Source organism: Enhydra lutris, unplaced genomic scaffold (assembly GCF_002288905.1).
Source record: "Enhydra lutris kenyoni isolate GAN:26980312 unplaced genomic scaffold, ASM228890v2 scaffoldscaffold15, whole genome shotgun sequence".
Taxonomy (NCBI): Eukaryota; Metazoa; Chordata; class Mammalia; order Carnivora; family Mustelidae; genus Enhydra; species Enhydra lutris.
The window spans coordinates 2,532,554-2,543,302 of NW_019154099.1; the positions used below are offsets into that span (position 1 = coordinate 2,532,554).

Consider the following 10,749-nt stretch of genomic DNA (forward strand, 5'->3'; position numbering starts at 1 on the left):
TTTCAAAGGGATTGGTCTCAGGTTCTTGAGAAAGACATTCCTGAGTCCTAAAACTAGCTACAGCTTTATTTAGCTTTTTCAAGGATTTACATACATTTCAAAGAGACAGGGGAAAGAACTTCCTTGTCTAAAGCTCTAAGAAAGGCACCTGGGTGGCTCAGTGGGATAAAGCCTCTGCCTTCGGCTCAGGTCATGGTCCCAGGGTCCTGGGATCTGGTCCTGCATCAGGTCATGGTCCCAGGGTCCTGGGATCTGGTCCTGCATCGGGCTCTCTGCTCAGCGGGGAGCCTGCTTCCTCCTCTCTCTCTGCCTGCCTCTCTGCCTACTTGAGATCTCTGTCTGTCAAATAAATAAATAAATAAAATCTTAAAAAAAAAAAAAAGCTCTAAGAAAAGGGATGCAGGGAGAAGTATCTTCTTTTCAAAAGGGACAATTAAACCTCCTGTTTTGAATTTGCATTTGTCCTTACAGGCCAAGAGATGGCCGCAGAGGTTGGCCTCTCCACTTCCTGTTCACTCAGGGACTCTCCCATCTTATATCAGCCTCTGCCGAAAGAGGCACAGACTAAACAACTCATCATTCGTATTTGACTTAACTCTGTCTGAAGGCTGGGCCTCGGGTTTCTGGAAGAGAGGGCCCCCTCCCTCCACCCCCAATCCTCCACTCACCCCGCTGAGTTATATTATCTTGTTTCTGAGGAAAGTGCAAGTCTTCTGTGAGGGGACCTCACTACCCCACCTGAGGCTGGGGCTGGGACGCTTGAGGTGTTGACGTGTGTTCTAAATCCTTGAGGACAAGAAGGAAAGGCAAGGTCCTGACTCCCCCAACATGTGGGGCATGGGCACCTGGTCCACTTGGAGGAACACAACTATCCCAGCCAGGCAGTAGGAGGTACATGTATAGACCCATGAGGACAGACAGCTGAAAACCACAACACATCAAAACCAAGTCAAAACCAGCCCCTGTCACTTTCACCAAGGATTCATTCTGACCAAGAGTAGAAGGAGAAAAACCTTTAAAATCCATGAGCCAGAAAGGGAGAAACTCAGCCTCATATTCAGATGGGTAAATCACCTCTCCAAACTAGAACAGTTCTCACTGTACACAGTGTTCACAGAAAAAAAGAATAGAGGCATTTTAATTTAAGAAGAAAACAGATACCTGCTGTCTTGCATTTATAGCCACATTCATGGACGCACATTCCTGCTCCTTCACTCACTCTCAGGGATTAATGGGAGCTTGATGGGTCTGAAAGGTGTGGGAGAATTGGAGCAGGCAAAGTACCCCTCAGGTAAGGAGAGCACTATTTAAAAAAACAAACCAGAAAACATGATTTGTTTTTTCCTAAGGTTCCCTGTTTGTAGCTCTGTAACGTATATGTGTGTGTATATATATGTGTGACTATGTCTATGTCTCTGAGCAGACGAGCAGGAGGGAAACCCTTCCATCTGCCCGCCTACCTCCCGCTTCATGGCCCTGGAGGGCCCTGGCCTGCCTCAGGTGCAGAAGCAAGGGCTGAGGCTGCCATACTGACTACTGATGCCCTACCCCTCAGTTGCCAGCAGCAAAGGAAGCACAATTCCCACTTGCAAGGGCTAGCTAGCCTGGACCTGTTGTCACTTTTGCTTCGACGCAGGCAAGGCTAGCTTCCCCGTGGTCTTCAGGGAAGGCTCTGAGAAAGGATGGAGTCCCACCCTCCCTCCAGCACCACCAGTGTTGGGGTGGAAGCAGAAGGAAGGATGGGAGTCCTGGAGTGGGCAAGGCTGGGCCCCTGCCTGGGCAGAAGAGCAGCCTCGCTCTTCAGAAGAGGAGCCTCAGCAGTGCTCCTCTGGGACACTGGCTCTGGGCCCTGCCCGTGCCCCCACTGGCCACCTACCTCCAGGGCCTTGGCCTCCTCCATGCCCCCTACCACTCCTCACTCGGCCCCCACTTAGCAGTTCCTCTCCTACTTAGACTAAAAGTCAGGCGGTTCTGAGCATGTCGTGGTCCAGAAAGCGCATGTATGACTATTTGCTGTTGTTTTAACCACAGAGGATGCCTGAAGTAGAGGTGCGTGCTGCCATTTTGGCTCTCGAGGTCATGAGCCTCTTGGAGTTCTCATTTGGGGATTTCACTCTGGACAGTTCAGAGGACCTGGGGACTCCCCCGCCAGGTTCAGTTCAGTAGCTTTTTTTTTTTTTTTTTTTTTTTTTTTAAGATTTTACTTATTTATTTAACAGAGATCACAAGTAGGCAGAGAGAGAGAGAGAGGAGGAAGCAGGCTCCCTGCTGAGCAGAGAGCCCGATGTGGGGCTCGATCCCAGGACTCTGGGATCATGACCTGAGCCGAAGGCAGAGGCTTTAACCCACTGAGCCACCCAGGCGCCCCCAGTTCAGTAGCTTTAAGCAGTTATTCATCATTCACCCAGGTACTTAATGAGCAGCTCTCAGTACCTAATACTATTATATTGGATATATATTCAATATCATTATATTGAAGGGGATCACAGGAGGTAAGGCATCCCCTGATCACTAGGAACTTAGACCATCCTCGGAGAGATGATGTACCCACATGTAGAACAGCCCCAGTTCAGGCACTAACAAGGGGGCCAGCCCCAGGAGAGTTCAGGAAGGGGGTGAACATGGGCTGAGGGATACGGGCAGAGCTTCCTGCAGAGGTGGGATCTGAGGTTCCCTAAAATTATGGGCAAGAGTCAAACAGGAAAACATCCTTAGCCTAAAAAACAGTAGGGGTTCAGGAGGCTTCCCTAAGGTTGTGTGACCCCAGAGGCCTGCTGCCACGGCTAGCATCACTCAGGTAACTACAGGCCTGCTCGCTGACCTGGAAGCTTGAAAAGCCGGAGCACAGACACAGAGGGTCCTGGGAAATCCCAGGAAGGTGCTATGGGGCTTCACATCCTGTGGGATTCCCAAACCCACAGAAGGCAAACTTCTCAGAAGCTGGGGAGATGGAAGGCTGGCAGACTGCCCTCGGACTCTGAGGCTTTCCAACCCCACCTGTCCTGTTCCCGTTCCAGAACTCACCTGCTGGGTTTCAGTGACTGATTTGGCATTCAGTCCCTCCAAGCAGGGACCAGCAGAAAGTTCTGGTCAACACCAACGAAGCACTAATGGGCATGGTTCTTAGGATATTTTGTTATCCTTCTTCCCACATCTTATCCAGGGCGGATGATGAGAGGAGAGCTCCTGAGGCTTGTTGAGAGCACGTCTGCCTTCAAGGATTTGCGGCTGTTGTCACATACTACCTGCTGGTCCCCCGTCCACTCTGTTTGATCCAGGCAAGGAGCACGCTCTCAGAGCTGGACAAGAGTGTGGTCCATCCTGATGTCAGAAAGGAGACTGACAATTGTCAAGAGAAAGGAAACAAATGCCCATAGCATGATGGCTTCTGCAGATGTCTGTTTGCCCCAGCAGTGGCAAGAGTGTTCCTGTCAGTCAAAAGACATCCCAGTCACCCTCTACGCTGCCTCCCTGCTTCAGGACTCTCTCTGTCCACCCCAAGTCAGCTACCCAAGCCATCTTCCTAAGTACAGATCTCCCTGCCACATATCAAAACAGTTCAGGACATTCAGAAAGACAGCTCATAGCAGATGGACCCTTGCCCATTACAGAGATACAGAAATATTGGGTAAGCTATCACCAAAAAATTTGTATTTTCGTACATGTTGTCCCTGAACAAAGAAGGGATATCTTCAAGTGGCAGAAATGAAGGGCAAAACCTCAGCCAAAGCAGGTAAGTGTAAGCTGGGTCCTGGAGTCCATGGAGATATTAAGAAGCCAAGGTTAGGCTCTAGGGACCAGGTTAAGGTTATAACACCTGTATGGGAACAGGAGATATGGTCTTAAGCTTGCTTGGAAGAGAGAAAATTTTCATCTGAGCTCGATAGAAAAGCAAGAGTATCAAAAAGATGCCCTTCCTTAAAGAGGATTGGAAACGCGGTCCACCAGCTCAGGAAAGTATGAAGAAGCAAATGATCTCTCTTGGGACATGGGTGGGGAGAAAAAGAAGTCACCTGTCAGAAATTGAATCCTAGGGCCCTGCCATAAATGGGCACAGAATCCAGACTGATGCCGCCTGTGAGGCCGTGAGCCCCAAACAGAGAAACTAACATAATGTTTGATCTAAAACAGTTGAAACCTCCAGGAGCCTAGTCGACGCTAATGTGCAGCCACACTGTGTAGAAACACTTTCACAACCCAGGGCACATGGGAGTCACATAGGACAAACAAGTCCTACCAAAGATGAGCTCACAATAAAAACTGACGCATCATGTGAGGAAAGGAGCCTCTGTGCATGGGAACCAGCTGGTGCATCAGGCAGGGTACGGTGTCTTGAAGACTGAAGGTAACAGAACGATCTGAAGAAGCTATCCACACGTCCCTACCCAGCACAACCCACCAGTTCTGGCCCCATTCCAATTCGTTCCTTCTGTGCCCACCTTCTCAGGTCATGCCAATCCCTCCTGTCACATACACTCAAAACCTGATGACATCTTCAACTTCTCTCAGCTCTTTCCTTCAAAAATGGCTTTCAATTTCTCATCTTTCTTCCTCCCCTCTCCTCTGTTACTGTAAAGGGCAGCTAGCTGGTCTCTCTGCCTGCCTGACTCCAGTGTCCCCCTTCTTTTTTCTCCAGCCCACACTGCCACTAAATTACACTTCCAAATGGCAAGTCCAGGGGTTTCACTTCCCTGAGCCGAATCCAGATTACAAAAGTCCAAACCTTCCCCAGCTTGGACTTAAAGTTCTTTCCAGTTTTGTTTTCTATTTAATACATTCCTCTCATCCACCCCTCACCCCACGCCAGCCACTTGTCCTTCCTTCACTCCCCCTCATACAAGAAGTCTCCTCCCTCTGACTCGACAGCTTCCCTCATCACATCGGTTGACTGAAGGTCAGCCTTGGCTTAAACCTTCTAGAAACATGATGTCATGGAAGAATACAGGCATCATTTGGGCTAGACCTATCTGGTTTCAAATTCCAGATATGTCACTTAGTAGCTCTATGCCTCAAGCAAGTCACAACCTCCCCCAGCCTCAGTTTCCAATTATGCAACATGAGAATTATACCACTTTGCAGTATTGAGAGGATTGGAATCTATGGAAAGCACTGAGCACAGAACTTGGCCCCAGAAAGTGCTCAATAAACAGTTGCTGAATTGAGCCTCTGTCTGTCTTTTTATGGGAGTTTTGTCCTGCTTCCCCAGCCAGAGCTCCATGAGGCCTGAGGCCTTGTCCAAACTGTCTTTGCATCTCTGTACTTTTCCTGTGCCTGACAAAGGAGAACCTGTCTACTGACAAGTAGTGGAAGGAATTTAGCATGCCTAACCTGATGTTAGAAGGGAATAATTTGGGTAGAGGGACCTAGTGGATCTCAGATATTGGAAGGGTGTTGAGGGCCCATTTATACTGTATCACTCCAGAGAGGGGAGAATACCATCAGAAGCTATAAGGATGGTTTTAGTCCAGGGTAGGAAAAGCCAACATACAGAGCTGCTTAACATGAGAGCAGGTGTCAAATGTAAGCTGCTTGCCATTAAAACACTCAAATTATAGGAAGTATTCCTCTGGTGGATGATAGATAAGACCATATCAGTGTTTAACTTTTGGGAGTCACAAAAGCCTTTGAAAGTCTGATAAAAGTTGTGGATCTTCCCCCACCCCCCAACAAAAAAGCTCAAAGCATAACATTTTACAAATAATTTTGTAAATAATTTCAGGAGCTTCATGGTTCCTAGGTAAAGATCACCTTAAAACCCTTGTAGTATGCTATGTTCAACTTTTTAAAAAATTTAATAATGAGAAAGAAGCATTTCTGTTACATGTATCCTCAAAATTCACACCTCCCATCTCAAGGGCCTGATTCATAACTAAAAACTCAGTGCCATTTGCCCAAATTCAATGCTCTACATATTTGTTAATTGAATGAATGAATGAATGAATGAAATCCTTGATTGACCTTTAAGGAAAGATAGGTACTGCACAGAGAAAAAAAAGATAAAAATGAAGCATTTTATAAAAAGACCAATACAAGATGATAAAAGGTAGAGAAGAGTTCATCAGGGTCAGAGAAAAGGATACATTTTGGAAGGCCCCAACTCCCAGCCTCTTGCCCAGGGCCAACTGCCCCAGCGAACTCCTAAACCCAAGATTCCATGAGGACAGAGTCACCTACCCAACTCTGCTTGCCCTGGTTGCTTGTACGCGTAGTGATCACGGCACAAACCCAGGGCACCAGGGAAAAATCACTCTTAACATCGTGACCATGTCCAGATGATATTCTAATCTGATTTTGAAACCTTTCCCTCTGTGAATTTAGGTTTAATTGTAATGCGACCATTCATTGTTCTATTACAATTGCTCAGTTCACCCTTGGTAATGAGTTATTAAAGGAAGCATGTCGAGGCATTTTTCCCCCTTAGAGTGTTATTATTCAAAGAATAGTTAGTTTTCAGCATAAACACTAGTGACAATAAGCCCCAAGAAGAAAATATCCTGTCCAAGCACAGAAGGACTTCTTTGACAAACTGAGTTTCAGATTCTCAAGGACCAGCTGCTGCTTTCAGTTCGTATGGGCACAGACACGCTGCTCTGCCCAGACCCAGTCTTCTTGCTCTCCCCACTCCCTGCCGCACCTGCACTCACGTGGGAACACAGTGGCAGCGGGATTTTAGGAGCCTTCTCAAGCTCTGCAGGGCCTCCGGCAGCCCGGCCCCGGTGAGGGCACTGCAGGCCTGGAGCTCCCAGCTGCGGTCCTGGAATCTCTCCAGGCCCAGCCTGTCTCTGATCCCAAGCAGCGGCAGAGCGCCGGGCGCCTCCTGCTTGTTGGCCAGCACCAAGAAAGGGACACTGGCCATGTGTGGATCGTCCAGGACTCCCACGAGCTCAGCCACGGCCTCGGGCAAGCGTGCTTCATCTGTGCTATCCAGCACATACACGAGGACATCTGTTCCTTCCAGGTAGTCCTTCCAGTTGGCCCTCAGCTGGGTCTGCCCCCCGACATCCCAGATTGTCAGAGACACATGCCCCGGGGCTTTGAGCGGCTCCACGTTGAAACCAACAGTGGGCAGGGTCTCCACCAGCTGGTAGCCCTTCAGTTTGTACAGGAGCGTGGTCTTGCCAGCTGAGTCGAGGCCTATCATCACCACCTGGGCTTCTGCCTTGTGACCTCGGGAATTCACAGAACCCATGGTGGCCACTGCTAAGCCCTAGGGGAGAAAGGCCAGGTGCACACATCAGCCATTCTTTTCAAGAGGAACACAAATCCACGCAGGCACCTGGAAGAAGAGCCTCTCCTCCAAAAGTAGGAAGCGTCTTTACAATGTCAGGTTTCAAACACAGGCCTGGGCTCTGAAAGGGCCAGGAAGTAAGGGCAAATGAGTCACCAGGAGCTGATCTATATCAGGAAGGGGGGAAGAGGGGAAAGGGGCTGTGTCAGGGAAGGGCTCCCTGGAGGACACCCAACAAGGCTCACATTCCTTGGTAGTTAAAGCAAAGAGGCAAAAGGAAGTTCATTCCAGTTAGATATAACCTAGTTCAGTAGGAATGACCGAAAGACGTCTTCAGTTCCTTCTAGTCTGTGGCTTCCCACCTCTGTTTTCTTCCTATAAACCTAAATCCTGAAGTGGAAGCTAGCTCCAGTTCCATGCACCAAATGAAGAAGACAGTCCGCTTGGGTAACTTGGGCGGCCATTGGCGCTCCCCTCAGGACCAGCACTGTGTCCTGCAAACAGTGGCTATGTCAAGTACGGTTGCCTGGGGACAAATTTACAAGTCACAGCTAGGTGGTTTCTTCCATTGCCTTATCAAGGTACATTGCCCATAGAGCACGACTCACATTTTTTATTTAGAAATGCCCAATTTCTGGGACGCCTGGGTGGCTCAGTTGGTTAAGCAGCTGCCTTCGGCTAGGGTCATGATCCCAGCGTCCTGGGATCGAGTCCCACATCGGGCTCCTTGCTCGGCAGGGAGCCTGCTTCTCCCTCTGCCTCTGCCTGCCATTCTGTCTGCCTGTGCTCGCTCTCTCTCCCTCTCTCTCTGACAAATAAATGAATAAAATCTAAAAAAAAAAAAAAAAAGTGTTTAGAAATGCCCAATTTCTAAAACCGAGACCTCTTCCCGACCTAGGGGAAACCTGGCTGGGACTGGGGAAGGGACATCTCTCCCCCGGCGGGTAGGAACGGGGCGGGGGGGGGGGTATTTCGGCTGCCTCTGGAGGGAAATAAGACAAGCTCCGTTCATTCCTCAGGCCAGCCGGGGAAGAGGGAAAGTAAAGTTACCTCCGTGTTCTTAGACTGCGGCCGAAAGCTCCTCCTCTGTGGCAGTCCGCTCGCACGCAGCTGCTTTCTGCGCGGCGGTGGTGTCCCAAGAGCAAGAGGAGAAGGAACAGTAGTGGCGGTGGCTGGTTCCCCTTTTCTGCTTCCTTCCGCAGGTGGTCGGGGCGGGGCGGACTCCACAGCCCCTCCCGCAGGGGACCGGCCGCACGGACGTCCCCAGCTGGTCCAGTCTTGGTAGAGCCCAGGCTCGCACCAACCCCGTTTCTCAGCAGCTCAGAACACGTGTGTTGATGGCATTTTATTTATTTATTTATTTTTTTTTCTGGAGCCTGGAGATTCTTTTGCTTGCTTGGACCCTACAGGTTTTTAAAAACTGCCTAAGTATGATTAAAATACTCTAAAAAAAAGTAACTATGTTGAAGGCAAATGGCAAGAATTTAAGAGTTGTGTCAGTGTGGTGGAACTATGCGCAATTAAACTTACTGCTGAATTTTTTTTTTTTTTTGACAATGTCATCGTGTTTTTCCCAGGAAACGATGATACCTCGAGAAAACACAGTTTTTAAAAAAATTATGGCCAAACAGAAGTCATTGATTCTGTAGCTCTCCAGTGGGCGTCTGCAGTTGCAGTGACATGTCTCTTGGGACCAGTCACATGTGTGCGCGGTGCTTTCCGATTTCCCAGGCGTTATTCCATTAAAATGGCAAGAATCGAGTTGGGGGTTATTACTCTCCCGTTTTACAAATAAAGAAAGCGTTTCAGAGTAAAAAATTTGCTCAAGGTCTTGCTGGGATTTACTCCTCTCCTCCTCTTCTAGCGTGTCTGCTACTCACCGAGAAAGTGCTTTGTAGAGAGCGAACATCCTGTTGGAATTGTCGTTGCTTTCCTTAGGCCCGGGTATTTTAACAGGAGGGAGTAGTTAGGAAAAGTCAGAAACACCGTGTGTTATGCTCACCACTCTGTTGTTGCTGTTGCTACTGTTGCTTAGTTCTTGGGGGTACCTGTGTTGTGGGCTGTAGTCGTTTTACGACCAAACCGGGCAAGTGGGAATTTACAGCCAAAATCGGGGAGGGGGGTCAGCAGATGGGAAATTACTGAGCGGGAACATCAGGGGTCAAGAGGGATTCTGGTTAAACTGACCCAACAGGATTCTTGCTGAAGACAGGCCAGGTGGCCAGACATCACCTGGGGGACGGTGGGGGCTGAGGAACGCGATCAGATTTTGAAGTGATTAGATATTAAGGGCAGGGCATTCTGGTTAAGAGGTAGGAGGGTTCTGGCTAAAATGGTATTTTAAGGAGGAAGTGCGCAGATGATCCTAGAAGAACTTTCAGGAGTCTGACTAAAGTTTAACCACACAAAGAATCTTTGTCATTACCTAAGAGAAGTCTCCAAGCATTAAAGAACTGTCTGGAGGAGGGCTTGTCTGCCTAATCCTAATCCGTGGGGCGGGGAGATCAGATCAAACTGAGACTCAGTCTTGTTCAGCTGATGAATCCATGGGGATCCTGGCAGGATTGATTTGCAGGAGGATCAGGATGGGCAGAGGATAAGGACATGGAGGCCAAGGTTAAGGTGTGCCTGGGGCGGAGTTAAGGGGGCAGGTTTGCTATTACTCTGATTCTGGTTCCTTCCGTGTGAGTCCTGGGAAGAGGGAAAGAGGTACACAGGAGCTGAAGAAGCTGCTGACTTGGAGAAGAAAGGCTGGACTAGGTACTGAAAAGTTTAATTCAGCTCAAATATCTTATAGGACAGAGGGATTTTTTTTTTTTTTTTTTTTTTTTTTTTAGGACAGAGGGATTTTTATGGAGCAGCTGTAAGCAAAGCTTTGTACAGGCTATTGCATGATTTTTTTAATTATTTATTTTTAAAGACTTTATTCATTTACTGAGAGAGAGAGATTTTATTCATTTACTTGAGAGAGAGATTTTATTCATTTACTTGCAAGGAGAGAAGCAGAGGGAGAGAGAGAAACAGGCTCCCTACTGAGCAAGGAGCGTGACACAGGGGCTCTGTCCCAGGACCCTGAGACCATGACCTGCGCCACAGACGCTTAACCCACTGAGGCACCCAGGTGCCCCTATCACATGATTAAAAAAACAAAAAACAAAAAACAACTCTTCAAAATGCATCTGCATGCCATATGAATGGGAGAAGTCAGCATCATGTTTGTGTGTGAAGACTAGGACATCGTGTATCAAAATTAGATACAGAATATATTGTAGACTCTTAAACTGTCTTTGCTTTGCGTTATAAATTGTATTTAGAATTACTACCATTCTGAGTGCCTTGTATTTTACATTTACAGCACAGTTTATCTTCCAGAACTTTTCTATTTCTAGTTTCCATTTTATTGGTAACACCATCTCTTTTTTGTTTTGTGTGTGTGTGTGTGTGTGTGTGTGTGTGTGTGTGTGTTTGGTTTTTTTTACCGCCCCCTCCTTATAAACAAATGAGGAACCTGGCAAAGTCGG

The 10,749-nt window shown here is 48.1% G+C and overlaps 1 protein-coding gene across 3 annotated transcripts; it reads right to left on the bottom strand.

The window, feature by feature from the left end:
- Positions 1-5,793: 5,793 nt before the first annotated feature.
- LOC111147040 (ADP ribosylation factor like GTPase 11) lies at positions 5,794-8,394 on the bottom strand. Of its 3 annotated transcripts, none has more exons than XM_022502892.1 (2): positions 8,279-8,353; positions 5,794-7,349 (listed from the first exon to the last, which is right to left on the bottom strand). In XM_022502892.1, exon 2 carries the CDS (start codon positions 7,187-7,189, stop codon positions 6,641-6,643), a length of 549 nt encoding a protein of 182 aa, XP_022358600.1. In that variant the 5' UTR covers positions 7,190-7,349; positions 8,279-8,353; the 3' UTR covers positions 5,794-6,640. The 3 variants fall into 3 exon arrangements, with proteins under 3 accessions (XP_022358600.1, XP_022358599.1, XP_022358601.1); XM_022502891.1 differs by having other exon boundaries at positions 5,794-7,722; XM_022502893.1 differs by having other exon boundaries at positions 6,325-7,207; positions 8,279-8,394.
- Between the last annotated feature and the right edge of the window lie 2,355 nt (positions 8,395-10,749).

What these genes read in the sequence shown, in the direction of transcription:
- LOC111147040 (XM_022502892.1), bottom strand. Translation starts at nt 7,189, where the DNA reads ATGGGTTCTGTGAATTCCCGAGGTCACAAGGCAGAAGCCCAGGTGGTG.